Source organism: Lithobates pipiens, unplaced genomic scaffold (assembly GCF_037356315.1).
Source record: "Lithobates pipiens isolate NorthernLeopardFrog02 unplaced genomic scaffold, aLitPip1_a1.2 Scaffold_16, whole genome shotgun sequence".
NCBI lineage: Eukaryota > Metazoa > Chordata > Amphibia > Anura > Ranidae > Lithobates > Lithobates pipiens.
The window spans coordinates 643,195,745-643,221,194 of NW_027507748.1; the positions used below are offsets into that span (position 1 = coordinate 643,195,745).

A 25,450-nucleotide genomic window follows, 5' to 3' on the forward strand; every position below is an offset into this window, starting at 1 on the left:
CCACAAGGTTTAGGAGCATGTCTATGAGAATGTTTGACCATTCTTCCAGAAGCGCATTTGTGAGGACAGGCACTGATGTTGGACGAGAAGGCCTGGCTCACAGTCTCTGCTTTATTTCACCCAAAAGGTGTTGAGGTCAAGACTCTGTGCATCCCAGTCACGTTCCTCCACCCAAAACTGGCCTATCCATGTCTTTATGGACCTTGCTTTGTGCACTAGTCCAAATCATTTGGTGGAGAGGGGATTTTAGTGTGCGGTTGTTTTTCAGGGGTTGGGCTTGGCCCCTTACTTCCAGTGAAGGGAACTCTTAAGGTGTCAGCATACCAAGACATTTTGGACAATTTCATGCTCCCAACTTTGTGGGAACAGTTTGGGGATGGCCCCTTCCTGTTCCAACATGACTGTGCACCAGTGCAAAAAGCAAGGTCCATAAAGATATGGATGAGTGCGTCTGGGGTAAAGGAACTTGACTGGCCTGACCTCAACCCGATAGAACACCTTTGGGATGAATTAGAGTGGAGACTGCGATCCAGGCCTTCTCGTCCAAAATCAGTGCCTGACCTAGCAAATGGCTTCTGGAAGAATGGTCAAATATTCCCATAGACATACTCCTAATCCTTGTGGACAGCCTTCCCAGAAGAGTTGAAGCGGGTATAGCTGCAAGGGTGGGACAACTCAATATTGAACCCTATGGACTAAGACTGGGATGCCATTAAAGTTCATGTGTGTGTAAAGGCAGGTGCCTCAATACTTTTGTACTTACATTGGTCCTAGTTAGGCCAATGTAGCTTTGTTTAAACTACCATACCTGAAATTCAGCTAACAAAAATATATTTATTAGTAAGGTTTATATCATAGAGACTGGGGCCTTTGGTTGCTATGGAAATTAGTTAGCCTGGATTGCCACATACCGTAGGTACATGAAATACTGTTTTTACACTAAAAATCTTTTAGATTCAAAGCAAACCTTGAATGGATCCCTTCATTACTAATGCAGAAAAATCTTATGTTGCATATCTATTTTACCTTGATGTATAAGCATGGTAAATAAAGAATATGTGAAATGAATCACAGCAAGGTATCCTAAGCAACCATTAATGACTTGTCTCTGGTGCTGTGACTTCACACAGACACAGAATAAAAATGAGGTTAAACATAACTGATGACACATAATAAATAGTAAATGTACAATATTTTAACGTCAAATACTTGCACACGTGCTTTGTACATGTACGCTAGGAAGATCATCATTAGAGGAGCACAGAAAACATAGAATTCTACCTATAAATCTGACATAAATGGTATTTTTTCCATGCAAGAGACGAATACATGAGAGTAAAGTCACAGCTAATAATCCAATGTCATATAACCTCTGGGGCAAGTGTCAATTATTTATGTGGAGACCAACAAAATGAATGGCAATCTTAGTTTTAAGCTACTTCGATTTTCTTGGTCTAAGGCGTACCTAAGACCAATTTATCTTAGCACATATTATTTAGCAGTCCTGTCATCTGCATTGTGTATTAGATATTTAAAGGAAACAGTGACAGCGTACTGTACATGGGTCATTGTAAGACTTGTCATAAATAATAGATAGAAAGGAATGCAGTTCTGTATTCATGAATGCATCAATAAATGTATTTTATTCAATTCAACTACCTCCCACCCACTGTATTGTGAAATGACGGGCACAAGTCGGCTCTCTTGTTCTGGAATGACATCATATGATGCCATCCCACTCTCACCGTACTTGCGCGTCCGCAGGGGCGAGCAGTGTGGCCATTGGTGCTGCGCTATGTCCCTGAGGCACCGCCGATCTCTGTAAAGAGCTGATGATGAGGCTCTTTGCCCATGTGATCAGCTGTGTTTAATAACAGCTGATCACATGTAAACAAGGAAATGCCGGTTATTGGCATTCCTTTTCTCAGACAGCATGTGAGGAGAGGAGAGCCGATCAGTGGCATTTCCTCACAGAGGAGATCTGCGCAGATAATCCAGTTGCCCCAACAGTGCCAAGCAGTGATGCCAATCAGTTCCCAGCAGTGATGGCAGTCAATGCCCAGCAGTGATGCCAGTCAGTGTCCAGCAGTGATGCCAATCAATGACCATCAGTGATGCCAGTCAGTGCTGCCTTTCAGTGCCCATCAGTACCACTCTGCAGTGCCGCCAATCAGTGCCCATAAGTGCCACCTGTCTGTGCCGCCTATCATAGCCCATCAGTGCCACCTATCAGTGCCCATCATTGACGCCTATCAGTGCTCATCAAGTCTGCATATCAGTGCCACCTATGAGTGTCCATCAGTGCCTCATATTAGTGCCTCCTCATCAGAGTCACCTAATCAATGCTGCCTTATCAGTGCCCATCAGGGCAGCCTATCAGTGCCAATCATTGCCCCCTATCAGTGCTGCATATCAGTGCCCATCAGTACTTCATATTAGTACCTCCTTATTAATGCCACCTCATCAGTGCCGCCTTATCAGTGCCCATCAGTGCCACCTATCAGTGCCCATCATTGCTGCCTATTAGTGCTGCATATCAGTGCCCATCAGTGCTTCATATTAGTGCCTCCTCACCAGTGTCACCTTATTAGTGCCCATCAGTGCTTCATATTAGTGCCTCCTCATCAGTGCAGCCTATCAGTGTCCATCAGTGAAGGAGAAAAATGACTTATTTACAAATTTTAGAACAGAAATTAAGAAAAAAACAAATTCTCAAAATTTTGTCTTTTTTCTTTTTGCAAAAAATGAAAAACCCAGTGGTGATTAAATACCACCAAAAGAAAGCTTTACCTGTCTAAAAAAAGATAATTTTGTTTGGGTACAGTCTTGCATGAACGCACAATTGTCATTCGAAGTGCAACAGTGCTGAAAGCTGAAAATTGGCCAGGGCAAGAAGGGAGTAGTAGTTAAGTAAGTATAAGTACCTGAATGGGATTTGAATAAGCCGCTTGCAGTCCCAGTATAGCAGAGCTCAGAGTGGGAGAAGAAGAAGCAGGCAAAAGAACCTGTCAGTTAATGTATTGAAAAGGAGCATGCTGGGAAAAAGCAGTGCAACAAACTCATCACTGTGCTGCTTCTCCTTTGCTATCCAGTCATAAATTGTGGGGGATAAAGCTATATGACAACCTGGGCTAAGAAGAATTGGGGCTATTGAACAATGGCAGCTCAAAGACTGATGATATTTTTAGTAGTACGTTGTGGGGGACAGCTCCAGATTTAAAAAGATTATTATAAAACAAAAGCTACCTATGTATTTTATCTTATATTGGGCTAATTCGTTTTATTCTTTACTTGAATTCTGCTTGCCTAGAGTTCAACCATAAAAAATGATACACATGGTTTTACGATTTCTATATGAAGATATTTCCAAAAGGTAATTTCCAGACATTCCCTTGGAGTGGGCATATGATTATTGTTCCAGTGACACAGATTTCCTTATTATATGACCTGTAACAGTACTGTTTGTGCCCATGAAAAGAATATTGGTAGCTGTGTGCGGTGACCAACGGAGACTGATTTGTTTCTTGGAAAGGGAAAAAAATGCACTGCAGTGGGTTGTACAGGCTGCTTCAAAGAAGAATACATTTTAACTGCTTCAGCCCCGGAAGATTTGGCTGCTCAATGACTAGGCCATTTTTTGCGATTCGGCACTGCATCATTTTAAGTGACAATTGCGTGGTCATGCTACGCTGTACCCAAACAAAATTTACGTTCTTTTTTTCCCACAATTTGAGCTTTATTTTGGTGTATTTGATCGCCTCTGCGGTTTTTATTTTTTGTGCTATAAACGAAAGAAGTGCAACAATTTTGAAAAAAACACAATATCTTTTACTTTTTGCTATAATAAATATCCCACATTTTCTCTCACAATATATTTTTTTTTAATGGTGGACACATCAGACATTTTTGACACATTTTTGAAACCATTGACAATTATACAGCGATCAGAGCTATAAAAATGCCTGATTACTGTGTAAATGTCACTAGGGGGCGATCAAGGGGTTAAATGTGTTCCCTAGGTGTGTTCTAACTGTAGGGGGGATGGGACTGTCTAGGAGGAGAGAGAGATCAGTGTTCATACATAGTATGAACACACGATCTGTCTCCTCTCCTCTGAAAGAACTGGGATCTGTGTGTTTACACACACAGATCCAGGTTCTTGCTCTGTCACAAGCAATTGCGGGAGCCCGACGGATCGGCTCCGGGCACATGTTGGCCTAGTGGCCAGAGGCGAAGCAACGTAAGGTAACATTGTTTCACCCAGTCATGCCATTCTGCCGCAGTAAAACTGAAGCTGCTGGTCAGCAAGCAGTTAAGCAAATGCATTCATTTAAATATTTTTACACAGTTTACCTTCAGGTAGTTTTTGTTGAGACATTAACATTTTTAAGAAGCTTGCCATATGCTGAATATTGTAGTGAATACAGTAATTTGTAAATTTTCCACCAGTGGGAGCTCTAAGCCCTTGTCCACACAGTCGAACATTCTAACCACAAAATCCGTCAGATTTTTTCAGACGGATTTTGTCCGAAACTAGTGTTGCATACACAGGGTCGGACAAAGTTGTCGGAAAATCCGATCGTTCGGAACGTGATGACGTTTGTTCGTTATGACGGGACTACGTTCAGGCTAGTAGCCAATAGCTTTGGTCTCGTAATTTGATCTGAGCATGAGTGGCACTTTGTCCAATCGGAATTCTCTACAAATGATCGGACAAAGTACGATCGGATCATGTTTTCGGAAAATTTTATATCCAGCTCTCAAACTTTGTTGGTCGGACATTCCGACGGAAAAAGTCAGATGGAGCACACACACGGTCGGATTATCCGACAACATGGTTAGATCGCACATTTTCCATTGGAATGTCTGACTGTGTGTACAAGGGCTAAGTGGTTCAGTGTAAGTGATCTAATTTATCTATTTATCGCTTTTATCAACCATTAAGATATCAACCATACAGGAAGTGTGTTGTTTCAATGAGTCAAATTCACTTTGGATAGTCACATGCAAAGGCAATTAAGAAATAGAAGTTCATTTACAATTTACAAAAGGAGTAGATCAGGGGTCTCCAAATGTTCTATACAAAGGGACAGTTTATTGGTTTATTGTCCTTTAGACTTTAGGAGAGCCGGACTGTGGCCATTGGGAATAGAAATGGTCCCGCCATCAGTGGGGAAAAAAAATATGCCCCATCTTTGGTGTCAGTGGAAGGAATTGTGTCCCATCATTTGTTCCCATTGTGGGTGTCATTGGGAGAAATTGTACCCCATCATTGGTGTCAATGGGAGGAATTATGCCCCATCTTTGGTGTCAGTGGGGGGAATTATGTCCCATCATTGGTATCAGTGAATGAAATAGTGCCCCAAGGGCCAGATAAAAGCACGCAAGGGACCGCAGTTTGGAGACCACTGGAGTAGAGAATAAACTAAAGCGTTTATTTTGAAAACCCAGTTGTGTTCAAAAGAAATTAAACAGGATTTTTCTTTCACATGATTGGATTATAGAAGATTTACCTTAACTCAGCTAAGTGAATAATTCTCCACTCCTTTGGTAAATAAATCCTATAGCTTTCCATTTTGAGAACAAACTGTAGAGAACAAGCATTGGGGTTGATTTACTAAAACTGGAGAGTGCAAAGTTTGGTGCAGCTCCGCATAGAAACCAATCAGCTTCCAGGTTATTTTGTAAAATCTTAATTGAACAAGCTGAAGTTAGAAGTTGATTGGCCACCATGCACAGCTACACCAGATTTTGCATTCTCCAGTTTTAGTAAATCAACCTCATTGTGTAGCACTGCAAAGCAGAAAGCAGAGGCAGACTATATAATAAGCAAATATGTCTGCCACCATGTACAATGTTGTACATACAAAATGATAATACACACAAAAAAGAAAGAAAAAAAAGCTTGCACTAATACGTTTATTTACATCAAGCTGATTTCATTTACATGTTTATACAAACCAAATTAAATAGTCTATACATTTATTCAATTAAATCTGAAAACAGACATATTCTGTAATATGTAACATTACCATAGTGTCCGTTTTTTAAAACACCTTGTTAGAGAAAAAGGGGGCAGGAGAGAAATTATGGAAAGTAGGTAAGGAGGTTAAAGCGTCACTTTAAATAGTACACTTTATTGCACTTTATAGTCCACTTTATGCTTCTGGGCACCATCATTTCAGCATGAGGTTTAGGTGCAGAAAGTGAACTTTTTAGGTATTTTTGGGACAGCCACCAGCCCTAAGTCTCATTGGTTCAGCAGGGGCCCAGGGACACAGAGGGAAATATCTACCTCAACAGTTTGATGTAGAAGAAGAGGCCGGAAGTTTAATTTAATTGCTGGGAACCATGACAAGGAGGATTACTCTTCCTGCTCTCAAGAATTGAACAGATGTGGCCCGGGTAATTTTTCTTTTACTTGCTCGGACCACCAGGGTTATACCCCCTGCACCCAGAGGTACCTAAAGAGTCTTTTCTCTGCCCCTTGTCCCCCAGATAAAATGATGGGTTCCAGGTCCAACACAGGAGGGCTGGCTATACTTCCCATCTCCGGCCCTGACTGACCCTAATCTGTCCCTACAATGGCTAATTCTTGGTTCTTACAGTTGACTGTCTCTTCCTGGTTCTTGAAGCCACCTTCACCCCACTGATGTGCTACAATGCATTTGTGTTATCAGAGGGCTGGCTGCAAGAACCTGTAAAAGCCAGCCAGCTCCTGTCAGGGAAGAAGATGGCAGCGCGGGACCTGGTGTGCAGCGGTGGCGTTGCAGATCAGTACAGGACATTTTTCTGGGCATGTGAGTATATTTTTTTGTGTAAATGGTAAGGTAAGGGAAAAAAAAGAGGTGGGAAGTGAAGTTTCTCTTTAATAATTTTTGGGTGCAGGGGAGTAATCTTTTGACTCTCATCAACTAGGACTCTGCATTGCTCCAGTTCTGACTCACTGGTTTCTACTCCTGCCCTTGTTTTCTCTGGCTAGCATTCTGCAGGCTGACCTGCTCATCCTCAGCACTACCACTCCCAGCAGATGTGGCAGAAAGGCTGTAGTGACAGCCAGCAATGCCACCAGAGGGGTACATTTTTGTATGTACGTTTGCGTTTATATACGGTTCATATGTGTATGAACGCTGTGCATGTGTGTACAGCCATGGTCAAAAGTTTTGAGAATGACACAAATATTAAAAAGTCTTCTGCCTCAGTTATTATGATGGCAATTTACATATACTCCAGAATGTTATGAAGAGTGATCAGATGAATTGTAATTAATTACAAAGTCCCTCTTTGTCATGAAAATTAACTTAATCCCATAAAAAACACTTCCACTAGATTTGTGAAGAAGGCTTCAGGGTGCCCAAGAAAGTCCAGCAAGTGCCAGCACCGTGTCCTACAGTTCATTCAGCTACAGGATCAGGGCACCATCAGTGCAGAGCTTGCTCAGGAATGGCAGAAGACAGGTGTCAGTGCATCTGCATGTGCAGCGAGGTGAAGAATTTTGGAGGATGGCCTGGTGTCAAGAAGGGCAGTAAAGAAGCCACTTCTCTTCAGGAAAAACACTGGGGACAGACTGATATTCTGCAAAAAGGTACTGTACAAGGATTGGACTGCTGAGGATTTGGGTAAAGTCGTTTTCTCAGATTAATCCTCTTTCCCATTGTTTGGGGCATCTGGGAAAAACTTTGTTCAGAGAAGAAAAGGAGAGAGCTACCATCTGTCCAGTGTCATATAAAAATAAAGCATCCTGAGACCATTGATGTGTGGGGTTGCTTCTCAGCCACGGAAATGTGCTCACTCACAATTTTGCCTAAGTGGTAGAGCTGAGTCAGTCCGCAGAAGGCTAGCCAGAGAGAACAAGGGCGGGGGGGAGAAACAGCTGTGAATAAAGAATGGTACAAAAGCATCCTCCGAGAGCAACTTCTCTTAACCATCCAAGAACAGTTTGGTGAGGAACAATACCTTTTCAAGCATGATGGAAAACCTTGCCATAAGGCATAAGTGATAAGTGGCTTGGGGAACAAAACATGGGTCCATGGCCAGGAAACTCCCCAGACCTTTATACCATTGAGAACTTGTGGTCAATCCTCAAGAGGCGAGTGAACAAGAAAACCCCACAAGTTCTAACAAACTCCAAGCATTAATTATGCATTAATTATGCAAGAATGTCTGCCATCGGTTAGGATGTGGCCCAGAAGTTGATTGACAGCATGCCAAGGCAAATTGCAGAGGTCTTGAATAAGAAGGGTCAACACTGCAAATATTGACTTTATGCATAAACTTAATGTAATTGTTAATAAAAGCATTTGCCACTTATGAAATTCTTATAATTATACTTCAGTATACCGTAGTAACAACTGACAAAAAGATCTAAAAACATTGAAGCAGCAGACTTTGTGAAAATAATTATTCGTGTCATTCTCAAAACTTTTGGCCAAGACTGTACACAATATGTTTGTGTGTGTGCATAGGTGGTGTACTCCTGACACCTGCACTCTGTACTATACACATCTGACCCCTTAACTTTGTGCATTACATATCCTGACCCCTGCACTATGTACATTAAAAACACCTGACTCCTGCTCTTTCTGCATTACCCACTTCAGACTCCTTTACTGTGTATGTTACATACTCTTGGCACATACATGCGGTACATTATATACGTCTGACCCCTGTACTCTGTATATATGCTCAGGATTTAAACTCCTACAACTACTAGCTTAATTCTGTTGCACCCATAGTTTGCTGCTGCATGTTACCTCTTTCCTCTCCCCTAGGTGTTTGGGGGAGGGAGGCCTGTCAGGTAGGCTGCATTGGACATGGCAATAAAAGGGTCACCTTAAGAACAGTGTAAGAAAATGTTCTGTCTAAAATTGGTGATTGTAGTGGATGAGTGTTTCTGAGAACAGACAAAGCTGTGTGATTATATGTTATATGTTAAATCCAACAGCCTTATAAAGACTTTTTAGTGTCCCTAAACTGGAGCAAGAGTGGAATCCCCATTTTAAATGTATTAAAAGTGCATTATCTATATTTTATTTTGGCTTAGTTAAAAAGAAGCCAGAATAAAATATGTGTATTGGATTCACAAAAGAAAAGAGATGTTCAAAAAGATCTAGATCAAAACAGATGTAAAATTTAACAAAATCATTTTTATGTAGAGTCTGTAATATAAGCAGAATTGTCACCAATACCACTCGCTCTGAATTGTCACCAATATTGCTTGCAGCCAAGGGCCGTGTTTATTAAAGTCATGATAAATAAGACCTGTCTGCATTCTAAGATGGCAAGCAGCCAGTCTCAAAGTTTCTATCACTCAAGCTATGATTTTCCAAAGGCAGGTTTGCATGTGATTGGTTTTATAAGTAACTGCACAGTCAGTTCTTATCTCGGACTTTGATAAATGAGGTCAATTATAATAATAACACAAAAATGTCATAGAAATAAAAAAGTCAAAATTTTATTTTTACAGAAAAGGTGCTAACTAGACCTATAGGGGTTGATTTGCTAAAACTGGAGAGTGAAAAATCTGATGCCGCTCTACATAGAAACCAATCAGTTTCCATTTTTTTTTGTCGAAGCTTAATTGAACAAGTTGAATTAAGAAGGTGATTGGTTTCTATGAAGAGCTGCAACAGATTTTGCACTCTCCAGTTTTAGTAAATCAACCCCATAGCGTCCAGTTCATAGTGAAAACTTTTTTGTTAAGCATTAAAACATTATGTTCTATTAAAAAAATATCACCCAATATGCAGCAGCTTATATACAGCATTTCATTCATTTAAATAGCCCACTCATTTAGGTCAGTCCATCCAAAACTTCAGTTGTTGCTATGTTCTGGAATAGTGGTTTCATGTATCTCTATTTTCTGGCATACATTGTGGAATTGCAAGTGGGCTCAGTGGATAAATGCCTTTTACATTGTGGTCAGTGAAAAAAATGCACCCCTTTTAGTGTAGTTCAGAATGTCATCCTTACAGACAGCTAAAAGATTACTGAAGTCATTCATCAGGCTCTGCCAAATGAACTTGGCCCTGGAACTATGCAGAAACCATCAGATGAGAGGTTAGTCAGCTACAGCTCATGGAACCCCTAGTAAAATCTGGAGGAACTTAAGAGTTCCAAGGAACCCTAGTTGAGAATGGTTGGTCTAGAATGGACCTTTTTTTTATCAGACTCAGGTTCAGAGAGGAGAATAATGATTCATTTCCCACCATTATTTAGTATGTCAAATTGTTAATTTGAGGTGTGAAATACCTCCAATGCTCTTATTCAAGTAAGAACAGTACATCCCGTTGAGGAATAAAGGTTCTTATAGGTGTCTCCAAGAAGTAGAGTTGTGGTTACCATAAGAAGTCCCAGGATTCCATGTACAGCTATAAGACCTGAGCCAAGAGTTGTTGATCCCAGTGCAATGAGTCCATAACATGGCTGCGTGTATTAGAAATAGATTCTGAGTATGCTAATGTTCAGTTGCTTTTTTCCTGACGTAATTCCTGAGGCATTCTTTATCACTGACCTTAAGCTTTCTCCATGTTCTTTGAATAGTTGTTAAGAGAATTCAGTTCCACTGAGTGCTTACGGTGTTCCTCTCTTTCACGTTCATGCTCTGGATCGAAGCTACCATGCAAGGTTGATAGTCTATCTAGGAGATTTGGTGCAGGTGGTGTAAGAAGATAAGTATAGATTAAGGCCGCAAGGATCGCACCGGACATGGGGCCTACCCAGAAGATCTGTAATTAAGCATCAATATAAATGAAATCTTTCCAACTAAAGCTGACTTAAGTACAGTATATTTGACATTATCATGGTAACGACTCCAATTATTATTGATTTGGTGCAGTTATTAGTATTTGCGTTATAGTAGGATATATGTTTTATTATGTCCTCACTGTATCTTTATACAGATACTGTTCCATGCACATAGTAGTATATTAAACATTCATGTCAATTAGCCTTCTAAACATAAAAGTAACAAATCTTACGTTAAATTTAACTCTTTCTTCTTTTGATAGGATGGGGAAGGGTATCTATCAAGTTTTAGGGCTTATTGAAACCAACTGCTGCTTTACAACGCAGAGGCTGGTGTGCAGTGCAATGCACTGGGAAGACTGCAGTGCCAATGCTCTGATAGCCGCTCTGTTAACTTCCTTTTTTTTGTTTTTTAAATGTCACCAGTGATATTTCATTTAGTTTTATTGGCTGCCATGTGGTGTGAGCTGGTGGATTGCCTTGCGCTGCGCCTAAAAATAGTATGACCTGCCAACTGGCTGGGTAGGAGACAAGACATTTTGCCTTTTCTTGCTAAGGGACTGAGGTGGGACTGCAATGGTGTAGTCACCCAACGTAGCCTTACTGCACCTGGTGTGAATAGACTCGTATTGCTGAGATTTCACTGCAACTCTGTGTGGTCACAAAAAAATGAAAATATTTCTTTGGGGACATGAATAACAATTATTGTTAGTGGGAAAGGTTTATTGCTGTGTCCTTCCCATTTGGGAAATTTCCCCTCAATTCCAATTTAATACACCGTTGAAATATATACGTGAAAGCTGTTTTATCAGGAAACGTTTTTGTCATTTTGCCCAGCCAATACTGACATTAGCACAGCCCTAACAGGTAGTACAGCCTGGTAGTTTTGGGCATTTAAACAGAAATTCATGTTTTCATTTTAATATAAGGGGATTGATAACATTTATGTCATGCCTTTGAATCTAGTTTCAGGGATTTAGTGCTCTGGAGGTAATACAGTCAAAGTTTCAAATATTCTTACCCAATGTGATTCAAACTTTCCCATAATTATAGCAGGGCCAAAAGACCTTGCAGGGTTCATGGAACAGCCAGTGAAGTAGATCTAAACACAAGACATACCATGAAAGAACAAAATTAGATACTAAACATGTGCAATAATACCAGATAGCAAATTAAAATATTTGTTAACCATATCCCTAAAAGCTCATATAAGCTATAATGTAGAATTTCAGCTTTCTTATCTCTTTAAGAAGTTAGGTGTTACGGGCAGGATTTGACCACAGGACCTCTGCTGTGTCAAGCAATGTCTCTTTGTGCTGAGCCACCTGGAATGCTGCATAGGTTCCTGGACAATTCCTTGAATGATCCTTCCTCGAACCTTGTTTGTTCTGAACCTTGACTTACTGATTTAAGCCATCATGTCTCTGCACTTCCTGTTTGCCAGATGATTGCGCTCTCTCCAGCCAGATCTCCCTTTTGTCTTACCTGCTGCCATCTGTATCTTTACTACCACTCGTTACTGACCCTTGGCTTGTTCTTCAACTATGCTTTAGCTTGATATGCAACTGATTGTTACTGACCTTTGGCTTGTTTACTGACTATGCTTCTGTTTGATCCTTACCTGCTATATCAGCTTCTGGACCTTGGGTTGCTCACTTCTTGGTGGGGTGATCCTGAGGACTGCGACCTGGTACTAACACTTAGCTAAACCCATCTTCATCATCTTGAGGTCTGGTGAACCCTGGTTAGTACTTAGACTCCACACCTTAGGTGAGCCTGCGTTTTATGCCAGGGTGACCTGCTTGTATACCAATCCTGCTAGTCGGTGGGAGTATCTCTACTGCTATAGCTACTGATCGCTGAGCCTGATCATGACATTGGGCTAAGTGCTTTTCAGCCATTCAGAAGCAGCAAAGTATTTTTATTAGTGAATACATAGTATCCTCTAATTGGCCAAGGTGGAGAAGAGGGCAGATGATGTCATGATTTACGCTTTTGCCAAACAGTAGAGACGTTTTGTTTTCACTGATAAAAATACAAGACTTCTCTTGAATGGCTAAAAAGTACTCAGTTCAACTGGAAAGATAAAAGGTCAGAGATTGAGGTGCAAGAAACAAAGGTCCAACTGGACATGTCTCCTCTTGATAGTGTTATGTTTTAATTGCCCCCAACTCTCTCATTGTTCTTCTTTTCTGCCTCCCCTCCACTGTGGAAATGTCTATGAATGTCATAGTGCTGATATAATCATTTAGAAAATATCCACCGCATAGAAGAATAGGACCTCCATTTCTGTGCTTTCTGCCGCCAGCAGTTGAAGTAGGTCTACACCCAATCCTTAAAATCTTCTATAAGTTTTAATTCGTTAATTTATTCCTTTTAAATTTGTAGTTTTCTTCAAAAATATTCATTCTCATCCTGCTATTAAAGTCCTCATTTAGACAATTTATTTTCCATGGCGACACCTGTCTCTGAAATGTGCTTCTGTGTTGTTACCTACGGTGAATCACATGAACCCCTGGTGGAGACTACTAGCTGCTATACTGACACAGATTTTAAAAAATACAATAAAGATAAAATATTGCACACAAACATATAATATATATTTTTCTAACCAACAGACAGAAATTTTGTCTTAATTTCCCATGTTTACCCACCTCATCTTAAACGTTTTGTTGAAAAAAATATTGTAACTGAAGGTCAAATTACAACCACAACTGATTGTCAGGACTGACTTAATATACCCTTTCCCTGTTCCTTGTTCTCACTAAAGACTTTTAATTATGAGTGTAAAAAACAGTTTCTTCATGCTGCTTTATAAAAAACTAAAAAATTACAATAGTAACAAGTAATGTACAGGGAGAGATTTACTAAAACTGGTGCACACAGAATCCGGTGAAGCTGTGCATGGTAGCTTCTTGCATCATCTTATTCAATTAACCAATAGCCAACCAGCCGCCGTCATTATACTGATCGGCTCTCCGGGGAAAATCGACGTAGGTCTACATCGGGCGCGTGCACGCGGCGTACCTGTGGCAATCAAATTCGATTCAGAACTGATCAGTCTCCATGCCCAGGCCAATGAATTCTGGCCTGGACCTGGTGATCGGGGGGAAAACGAGAGACTGTCCTCTGCCTGTAAGTGGAAACACAGGCAGAGGAAATTATTTCATCTCCCCTCATGGAACTCTTTTCCGTTCCAGAGGGAGGAGAGAGGACATCTAATCGTGAGTTGCACTAACACCAGTACACGTAGGCACACTTGTCACCCCCTGATCACCCTCACCGATCGCCTCCCCCCCCCCCCCCGTTAACCCCTTCACTCACTGTCACAGTGTCAGAGTCAAGTGCAGTTTTCACTGATCACTGTATTGGTGTCATTTGTGACTAATAAGTGTTAGGGCAGTTAGTAGTATCCCCCGGTAGGTATAAGGTATCCCCCTAAACTAAGGTGACTAGATTTTTAAAATGAAATCCAGGGACTTTTTTTTTGCAAATAGTAAACTGTTCTATAAGCATATTTTCCTCAAATGATATATGCAGTGTATGTGGTATGTATTAATGTAATGATTGTATGATTTATACGCTATTTCTGGAAATCATTTCATACCAGCCCCATAGCATTATTAAGCCAGCCCAATCAAATAAAGTCATTATTTTCTTGTTTATAAAAGGGAAAACAATGCATTTTAAAGCACATTTAAAGAGTGTTTTATAATTCCCAGTGCTCATCAGTGCAGCCTCATCAGTGCCCATCAATGCAGCCTCCCCAGTGCCAATCAATGCAGCCTCATCAGTGCAACCTCACCAGTGCCAATCAATGCAGCCTCCCCCAGTGCCCATCAATTCAGCCTCACCAGTACCCATCACTGCAGCCTGAACAGTGCCTATCAGCTTAGCCTGTTCAGTGTCCATCAATGAAACCTGTTCAGTGCCCATCAATGCAGCCTGTTCAGTGCCCATTAGCTCAGCCTGATCAGTGCCCATCAGTGCAGCCTGTTCAGTGCCTGTCAATGCAGCCGGTTCAGTGACCATCATCTCAGCCTGTTCAGTGCCCACCATTGCAACCCGTTCAGTGCCCATCAGTGCAGCCTGCTCAGTGCCAATTAGCACAGTTTGATCAGTGTCCATCAATACAGCCTGATCAGTGCCCATCAATGCAGCCTGTTCAGTGCCCATCAGCTCAGCCATTTCAGTGCCCATCAATGCAGCCTGTTCAGTGCCCATAAATGCAACCTGTTCAGTGCCAATCAGTGCAGCCTGTTCAGTGCCCATTAGCTCAGCCGGATCGGTGCCCATCAATGCAGCCAGTTCAGTTCCCATAAATACAGCCTGTTCAGTGTCCATCAATGCAGCCTGTTCAGTGCCCATCAGCTCAGCCTGTTCAGTGTCCATCAATGCAGCCTCCCCAGTGCCAATCAATGCAGTCTGTTCAGTGCCCATCAGCTCAGCCTGTTTAGTGCCCATCAATGCAACCTATTCGTCAGTGGAGCCTGCTCAGTGCCAATTAGCTCAGCTTGATCAGTGTCCATCAATGAAGCCTGATCAGTGCCCATCAATGCAGCCTGCTCAGTGCCCATCAGCTCAGCCTGTTCAGTGCCCATCAGCTCAGCGTTTCAGTGCCCATCAGCTCAGCCATTTCAGTGCCCATCAGCTCAGCCTGTTCAGTGCCCATCAATGCAGCCTGTTCAATGCCTATCATCCCAGCCTGTTCAGTGCCCATCAATGCAACCTGTTCAGTGCCCATCAGTGCAACCTGCTCAGTGCCAATTAGCTCAGCTTGATCAGTGTCCATCAATACAGCCTGTTCAGTGCCCATCAATGCAGCCTGTTCAATGCCCATCAGCTCAGCCTGTTCAGTGTCCATCAATGTAGCCTGTCCAGTGTCCATAAATGCAACCTGTTCAGTGCCCATCAATGCAGCCTGTTCAGTGCCCATTAGCTCAGCATGATTGGTGCCCATCAATGCAGCCTGTTCATTGCCCTTCAAAGCAGCCAGTTCAGTGCCCATCATCTCAGCCTGTTCAGTGACCATCAACTCAGCCTGTTCAGTGACCATCAGCTCAGTCTGTTTAGGGCCCATCAATGCAGCCTGTTCAGCATATAATTAGAATGGCTTCACACCAAAAAAAAAAAACTAAAATTTCATAAATATATAAAGTGCACCATCATCCAAATTATGTGAAATGAACAATGGGAACTCTGGTCCCCAGCCAGAGACATCAAAGAGAAATGGAAGAGCTGGCGGACTATTTTGGTGCACAACACAAATTACATACATAATTAAACACTAATGTACAAAAATATTAAATACATTTATTGAAAATTAAAACAGGAAACGATGTAGACAATCAATGGCTAATGGAAGCGGTAATGTATTTCAAGAAATACATTACTGCTTCCATTAGCCATTGATTGCCTACATCGTTTCCTGTTTTAATTTTTAATAAATGTATTTAATATTTTTGTACATTAGTGTTTAATTATGTATGTAATTTGTGTTGTGCACCGCAATAGTCCGCCAGCTCTTCCCTTTCTCTTTGGTGTCTCTGGCTGGGGACCAGAGTTCCCATTGTTCATTTCACAGCCTGTTCAGTGCCTATCAACTCAGCCTGTTCAGTGCCTATCAACTCAGCCTGTTGAGTGCCCATCAATGCAGCATGTTGAGTGCCCATCAATGCAACCTGTTCAGTGCCCATCAGCTCAGCCTGTTCAGTGCCCATCAATGCAGCCTGCTTAGTGCCCATTAGCTCAGCCGTTTCGATGCCCATCAGCTCAGCCTGTTCAGTGCCCAGCAGCTCAGGCCTGATCAGTGTCCATCAATGCAACCTGTTCAGTGCCCATCAGCTCAGCCTGTTCAGTGCCCATCAATGCAGCCTGTTCAGTGCCCATCAGCTCAGCCGTTTCAATGCCCATCAGCTCAGCCTGTTCAGTGCCCAGCAGCTCAGTAGCCATTAGCTCAGCCTGTTCAGCGCCCATAAATGCAGCCTGTTCAGTGCCCATAAACGCAGACTGTTCAGTGCCCCATCAACGCAGCCTCTTCCATGCCCATAAAGGCAGCCTCTTCAGTGCCCATAAATGCTGCCTGTTCAGTGCGTATAAATGCAGCCTGTTCAGTGCGCATAAATGCAGCCTGTTCAGTGTAGCTGAACAGGCTGTAGCAGCTCAGCCTTACCCACAGGAGAGGAGACAGATTATTCAGAGCAGGGATCTCCTGTTTACTCCATGTGGCCGATGTCCTCAGATGAAGTCTGTTCTCTCGAACTGTCGGTGGACAAACTTCCCTGACCCTGCAAAGCGGGGACAAAAGTGGAGACAAACTTCCTCCGAGGACTGTATGCTCAGTCCGGGGACTGTTCCCCAAAACTGGGTCTGTCTGGTCAGCCTAGCTTAATGTGTCTACTTTCCAAAATGGTGTCATGGGGGGGGTTTGTGCTATCCTGGCATATCATGGCCTCCGAGTAAAATCACCATTTTACGCCCTTATAAAGCCTGAAGGTGGTGCTTGGTTTTTGGGGTCCTGCACGTGGCTAGGCTCCCAAAATGTCCAACACATGTGGTATCCCCGGAACCCAGCAGAATGTATTTTGGGGTGTAATTTCACATATGCCCATGGCATGTTTTAAGCAGCATATCATTTCAGTGACAACTTTTTGTAATTCATTTTTTCATTTTTCAATTACTTGTGACAAAAAAATTAAATATTCAATGTGTTTAATATGCCTCTCTCAACTACTTTCCAAAATGGAGTTGTACTGCCCTGCCATTATAGTACCTCAAGAAATGAGATAGGCAGCTATATACTAAAAGTTGCGTAAATTCCAGAAAATGTACCCTAGTTTGTAGACCAATAAATATACCCTTTTAAAAAAAAAAATCCCAGACGTGGCTGAATGCATTTTGGCCTACATGTATGACTACAATTGAGTTTTGTATTTTTTTATAACAAAAAATAGAAAGTAAAATAAACAAAAAATTTTAGTCTTTTTTTGTTTATAGCGCAAAAAATAAAAACCGCAAAGGTGCAGATAATATCTGTTTAAAAGTGTATATAGCTACAAGAAAAATGACTTCACACTTCTACGTTTTCATTTAAACAAAATATATCACAGATTGATTCTTTACGTACCCCAAGTAAATGTCCTAAAGCAACGGATAAACCAATGGATAAGGCTGGAAATCCTGTATTGTCTGTTCTTCTGCTGTCTGTTGTTCCGAAAACACACAACACAAGCTGCATAGTAGTGAAGAGCTCCACAGCTACAGCCTGTCCAGAAGTGGTGCTATTGCTAACCTGAAGATATATAGAAAACACAGGGTATTAATGCAGCATACAGAATAAACTACGTTCAGTGGCATTCAGGAATTATCATTTCACATTAGAGGGTGTTATAGCCACGTGGCTTTAATTACATACATTTTACGATGTAGGAGAATTCAGTGTCATACTGGGAATTTTATTCCATTTCAGGCACTTTAAAGTATCAGTCTACCTAAAACCAGTATTTGAGTTTTTGGTAAATGCACCATTTTGTGTGCTGGCCAGAATTCTAGTGGTGAGGCTCCACCAGACTATAACTGAAATAACTCTTTTGGAAGGATAACCTTTATGTAAAGTACAGGGAGGGGCTTTAAAACATTTTCTTAGTGTTGCTTTGGGACTCCTCAGAGGCAAGCTCAGTTACCCCCATGGGGAGGGAGCAAACAAACCACCCAACCACCCTCCCCGGGGGCGCCAAACAGACCCCCGACCCCCCCTGCCCAGGGTGTGGTACTCACATGGTGGGTCTTTTGGCGGTGATGCAGAGCCGATGACGGCGGCCATCTTCTGGATCTTCCTGTACATCCTCCCCACCCCCAGTACCTGCCAATACAATCGCTTCTCCTCTTGGCAAATCGCGCTCCTCCAACTTCCTGATTGGCCAAGAGGGGAAGCAGGAAGACAATAGCGAATATTAATTCAATATTGTCACACAAGTGGGTGGGTTCGGGGGCAGGGCGCGCCCTTTATTGAAGCAAATTATAGCCTCAGGCTCTAATCACATGCTTCAAAAAAAAAAACCCCCGTCTGGCGCCACACATATAGATTAGCCTTGTGCATATGCAGAATCCTTCTCACTGTGTTAAGCGTTTTGCATTTTATGAACTGAAAAATTAGGGCCTCGATGTGGAGTAACTTTGCGTTGTCTAGCAAAGATAGTTGACAGCATTATCCTTTCTTATCTAGCCACTTTAAGACCAGGTCTTTTTCAGACATTTGTTGTTTACAAATAAAAATCTGTATTTTTTGCTGGAAAATTACTAAGAACCCCAAAACATTATATATTTTTTTTTTATCAGAGACCCTAGAGAATAAAATTGCGATTGTTGCAATATTTTATATCATACTGTATTTGCGCAGTGGTCTTTCAGTAAAGTTATCCCTATTTTTTTGTAGAATATGAAAGATGAAGTTATGCCGAGTAAATTGATACCTAACATGTCATTTTGTCAAATTGCACGTGCATGTGGAATGGAAACAAATCGTGATACTTAAAGATCATCATAGGCGACGCTTTAAACGTTTTTACCTGTTTTTACCTGTTTAGAGTTACAGAGAAGGTCTCGACTTAGTATGCATTCACGTCTGCTTCTGCTTCTACACTGTACCTTTAATGGGTTTTTTTTTATCACTTTTATTCCTATTACAAGGAATGTAAACATCCCTTGTAATAGAAATAGGCATGACAGGTCCTCTTTATTGAGAAATCTGGGGTCAAAAGGACCAGAGACCTCTCATTTACCTTTAAAAAAAAAAAAAATGATTGTAATTTTGACTTTAAGAAAAAAAAAATCCTGTCTATCTCTCTGAGGCCCGGAAGGGACGTTGAAGGTTGCTCCGGTTCTCCAAGGGCATAGAGCTGAGTGGGGGCTATCTTGACCTCACTTAGTTTCCTACCTAGCCATCGGCCTCACCGAATCGGTTGTGGCCTTACCGATGGCTCAGGTAAGTTCGGAAACCACTGGGAAGCGACGAAGGGGGCACCTTTCCCACTGCCTATAAAAGAGATCCTGTGGCAAATCTGCTGCTGCGATCACTTTTGTCTTAAAGCCGACCGAGGCTTATGACATTATGCACAACTCTCTGTCTCACTCTCGTAAGAGTTTACCAGGAAGTGAGGGGGGATGAGTCATAAGAGGGCCAAGGAGAGCTGCAGAGCTGGGGGTGTGCCTCTGTAAATCCAGGAAGTGAACAGCCAGCAGCTTCAGCTGCCCACAGTTAAAGGACATGTAAAGCTTTGTTTAAAAAAACAAAAAACAAAACAAACATGTCATACTTACCTCCTCTGTGCAGTTGGCCCCTCAGCGGCGCTCCTGGCTCCTCCTTTTCTTGAGTGCCCCATTGGAGAGCCGCTCTCCCTCAGGACACTTGTGCTGCGTCCATTTACACAGGCAGCAGGACTCGACCCCGGCTCCAGCGTCATTGGATTTGATTGACAGCAGTGGAAGCCAATGGCCATGCTGCTATCAATCCATCCAATCAGGACCCGGGACACCAGCTGGAGCTGGTAGGCTCGTCCCCGTCGCTGGAAAGACCGGGTTCAGGTAAGTAAAAGGGGGGCTTTGGGGGGCTGCTGCATCACAGGAGGTTTTTCGAGGTTTTTCGCCTTAATGCATAGAATAGTTTACAACCCCTTTAAAATGATTGCAGCCAGTCAGTGGAGGGAGATTTCTGCAGCATATTTGGCAAATACAGAATCACAGTATATATAAAATAATATGCAAAGTGGTTGGAGGGAAGGTTCAGAATGGCAAAGATGTTTTTATTACAAACTACGCGAGCAGACTGCAGTTCCTCTTTAATTCTCTGACCCTCAAAATAAATAACATCTATAATAAAAATGTTCCTCCCTCTTAAAAAGATCCATGGAGATGGAACAGAAGGTATTTTTTATGGGTTGGTTCGTGGATCCATAACCAAATTTTAGTCCTATCAAGCACTTTCTATTTGATGCATGACGATTTTATCCTCTCTCTCCAAATTCCTACAGGCACAACGAAAGCTCAGGATTAAATTTAATTTATTTGCCAAACTGAAGTCGCAAGGAGGAATGGCTCTTCAAAATATATTGGAAAATTACTTAGCTACCCCTTTAGCTAAAATAATAGATTGGAACTGCCGTGGACAAGACTAGTTTCTCACTTGAACTTCTTCAAGCGTTCTTGAGGCATTTTTATTGAGTGTTTGTTCATGCATTTTCCAATTGTTTTCAGCCTCAACACTTTTGTTTTAACCAATGGAAAGCTAGTAGCTAGGGGAAGGATAGGCAGGACATTGCATCAAAAAGGCACGTTACATGCATTTTCAGGAGAATTTTAGGAGCTACCATTCAACTTTATAGGGACCATAATGTGCAACTCTGCCGCAAAAAAAAAAAAAGACTTTTTCAAGTCCAACTTCAAACGGCACAATTATCAGGTTTGATTGGACACCATTGAATTAAATAATGGCAGTCTTGATGTTGAACGTTGAAGCTCTTCAGGAAACGTGCTTCAAATCACTTATGTGGGAACTGGACCCAAAGACTGAGTATGACTAGAACAGTGCCTCCTACCACTCTTAGCCCCTGTACACACGGTCGGAGATTCTGCCAACCAAATCCGTCGGATTTTGTCCGTCAGATTTAGTCTGACGGATTGTGTCCGAAACTGTTGCATACACACGGTTGGACTAAGTTGTCGAAAAATCCGATCTTTCAGAACGTGATGACGTAATTTCGTTACGATGGGACTACATTCAGGCTAGTAGCCAATAGCTTTGATGTAGGAATTTGATCTGAGCATGCGTGGCACTTGGTCCGATCAAAATTCTCTACACATGATCGGATTACGTCCGAGCGGCCCAGTTGGTCGGGAAATATTTCCAACATGTTGGAAAATTGGGTCCGACGGAGATTCGGACGGAATCAGTCCGATGCATACCACACACAGTCGGATTATCTGACGACACGGTCCGATAAGACACGGATTCTCTGACCGTGTGTACGCGGCATAACATTCACCTGGGATACTATGGCCTCTTATACCAACCTTTGTGAAAGACTGCAACTGGCCTTATTCTCCAAGGATTAGACTAGGACTATTGTTACAGATACTAGTAACCAATTATCTCTCACTTGGACACACCCAGGTTCTTTTCAAACACTCCAGTAATTACAGAACTCTTTCTATTAACCACTTGGGATCCGCGCTATTGCCAAATGACGGCAACAGCGCGGACCCACATTTCCGGGACTACGTCTATTGACGTCGTCCCGGATACGAGCGGCCTGCGCGCCCCCTGAGGGGCGCGCGCGGCGCGTGCGGCGCGCTCTGTGATCGGCGAGTCCGTGAGACTCGCCTGATCACCGATCCGTGCAAGGGGTCGATCCCGACCCCTTATCACGTGATCAGCTGTCAGCCAATGACAGCTGATCATGTGATAGAACGGAGCCGGTAATCGGCTATTATTCCTCCTCGCGCTGACAGCGCGAGGAGAGAAAAAAAAAGCCGATCACCGGCGGCCGTGATCGGGACATCAGTCCCGATCACGGCCAGCAATACAGCTGACCACCTGCCCCCTGCCAGTGCCCACCTGCCCACCGCCGTGCCATCCTGAATAAAAGTAAGTGCCCCCCATCAGTGCCCACAGTGCCACCTACAGTGCCACCCACAATGCCACCCACAGTGCCATCCAGCAGTGCCACCAACAGTGCCACCCACAGTGCCCACAATCTGCCTCAAAGGTGCTGCGACCCAGTGCCGCCCATCAGTGCCCAGCAGTGCCGCCCATCAGTGCCCAGCAGTGCCGCCCATCAGTGCCCAGCAGTGCCACCTATCAGAGCCACCTATCAGTGCCACCTATCAGTGCCCATCAGTCCCATCTATCAGTGGTACCTATCAGTGCCCATCCGTGCCACCCATCCATGCCACTTATCCGTGCCACCCATCCATGCCATCTTATCTGTGCCCATCTTTGCCCATCAGTGCCGCCTTATCTGTGCCCATCGGTGCCGCCTTATCTGTGCCTATTAGTGCCGCCTTAACTATGCCTATCAGTGCCCACCAGTGCAGCCTATCAGTGCCCACCAATGCAGCCCATCAGTGCCCACCAATGCAGCCCATCAGTGCCCACCAATGCAGCCATCAGTGCCGCCTAATCAGCACACTTCAATGAAGGAGAAAAATGACCCGTTTGCAAAATTTTATAACAAACTATTAAAACATGATTTTTTTTTTTTTTTTTTTGCATCTTTTTTTGTTTGTTTAGCAAAAAATAAAACTCCGAGCTGTAACTAAATACCACCAAAAGAAAGCTCTATTTGTGGGAAAAAAATGATAAAAATTTCATTTGGGTACAGTGTTGTATGCCCGCGCAATTGTCATTCAAAGTGCATCAGCGCTGAAAGCTGAAAATTGGTCTGGGACTGAGGGGGGTTTAAGTGCCCAGTAAGCAAGTGGTTAAATAATCCTTTGTATTTATCATTTCAAATGAAACTTTATCCATACACCAAATACATGATGATGTGAGTATGGTTAAAACCAATCATTTGTGGGGTCTCAGCTACTTTATCCTGTTAGGAGATGGTGGGGTTGATTTTTACTTACTAAATCTGTAGAGTGCAAAATCTGGTGCAGCTGTGCATTGTAGCCAATCAGCTTCTAACTTCAGCTTGTTCAATTAAGCTTTGACAAAAAAAAAAAGAAAAAAATATTGGAAGCTGATTGGTTTCTATGCAGAGCTGTACCGGATTTTGAACTCTCCAGTTTTAGTAAATCAGCCCCAGTATCCTTTGTCCCTGATATTACCCTTTTGCCCTTAATTTTTAAAATCTAGCATTCTGATGTTAAATCGGTAACTTTGATACCACATCTGACAATATAAAACATTTTGCTGTGAGTTTCATTAGCATTTTACCAGAACTGATTCTGGAGTCCTATCACATAGGAGTGAACTTTCCCGACCAAGATGGAAGATGGTAAAATTACAGAATTCATCACTTAAATCAATAGAATAATGTTCATTTTGAGCACAAGAAGTACTGTTCTAGAAAGCAGTGTGTAGAGTGTATTTCATTGTGTGACGCTTTGACAAAAAACCTGGAAGATGATTGGTTTATATGCAAAGCTGCACCAGATTTTGCACTCTCCAGTCTTAAAGTATATGTGAACCCAGTTACTAAAATCTCTGGGCAAAACCTGTTTATTTATTATAATTTTTTTGGGGGAATAACATGGAAGGGTTAGACCCTCTGTAAAGTTTTTACTGCTGTATAAGTCCCCATTATGAAAATTTACACCTTTATTTCTACTGGTGACCATTGAAAGAAAGAAAATGATGGGAAATTCAAAGTTTAGAGCTCAGAACAAGAGGCAAAGGGAAAGTTTCCGATGGAGACACCTGTTCACAGAACAACTGTCTTAAGATGTAAATTTCCTCTAACTTTCTGTTGCATTTTCTGGGACAAGATGTGAAGGGAAATTTCCCCAATAGTACACAAACAGAGAAGAAAAATGGTCGTGAATTTTAACCCTTCCCTATTCTATTCAAAACTGTTTTGGTAATACATACACTTTAACATGGCCACACCATGGGGATGTTTGTGAGTGCCTTTCTGCTATTTAGATTTTACCCAGTATTTCATATTCTAAAGTAATTCGACAAAAATAAATAGTTTTGCACCCAAGTTAAATAACCAGATCCTCCATCAACTCATTGTATTTTACTGGAACATCCCTTCCCTCTTCTCTACCTTTAACTCTTCTCTGTTATGGATATTGAATAAGCCAGTTGGTATCATACAAAGTCAGTAACCCATAGAATAAAAAAAAAATAAAAAAAACATTGGCTGACTGGCTGCGCTCACTCCCACAAGTTGCATGTTCTTGTTTCTTTAGCCCACATGACAAAAAAATCATAATAATGTATTTAAATAACTATGCAGAAAAATTACTGTTGCCATATGGCCCTCCCACCTTTTACTTACCGCATTGACTCCGAAGCTCCCTCGTATATTGGATGGGGTGAACTCAAAGAGTAAGCCAGCTCCAGCCACAGCTCCCAGCATCTGAGCCAGGATGTAGAAGACACACTTCAGGACTGAGATCTGTGATCCCACCAGTAGGCCCAATGTTACTGCAGGATTGATGTGAGCACCACTGACATGTCCTATTGTCTGGACCAATGTTGCTATACCTAGACCAAATGTTAGTGCAATCTGCAGGATAGTGGGTACTGCTGAGGGCCAAGGTAATGCACTGCCAAGACCAAAGAATACAAATAACAATGTGCCTAAAAATTCAGCTAGTACTGCCCGAGAAAAGGCACCTGAGCACAGATTTCTAAGCATGGTTTCTACCAAAGTCTTTCTAAAGACGGGCTCTTGTATACTCTATGCTAAATGTCATTGCAATGACGATGTGACTGCATTCATGCAGGTATATATCTCTGTAGGGTGGGGAAAGCATTCTGAGTACAGGTGTGGACTGCTCAACATATAATTACATATTTCAATGTATTTCAACAGCCGTAGCAGTTCTTTTTTTTTTGCAGATGACAGTGGTGTATATATACCCTGTATGAACATACAGGTATTTGACAAACTCCACACTTGCCAAATTAACTCAACAGATATAAGGAGGTTAAGTCAACAGATGTTCCGGTGCCCTGCACATTGGTGTGCACACA

General features: G+C 42.2%; 1 protein-coding gene across 1 annotated transcript; it reads right to left on the bottom strand.

Moving 5' to 3' along the window:
* Window positions 1-10,430: 10,430 nt before the first annotated feature.
* LOC143984497 (aquaporin-2-like) lies at window positions 10,431-25,112 on the bottom strand. Its single transcript, XM_077484640.1, has 4 exons — window positions 24,750-25,112; window positions 17,873-18,037; window positions 11,768-11,848; window positions 10,431-10,727 (listed from the first exon to the last, which is right to left on the bottom strand). The coding sequence occupies exons 1-4, from the start codon at window positions 25,110-25,112 to the stop codon at window positions 10,515-10,517; spliced, it is 822 nt and encodes a 273-aa protein (XP_077340766.1). The 3' UTR covers window positions 10,431-10,514.
* Between the last annotated feature and the right edge of the window lie 338 nt (window positions 25,113-25,450).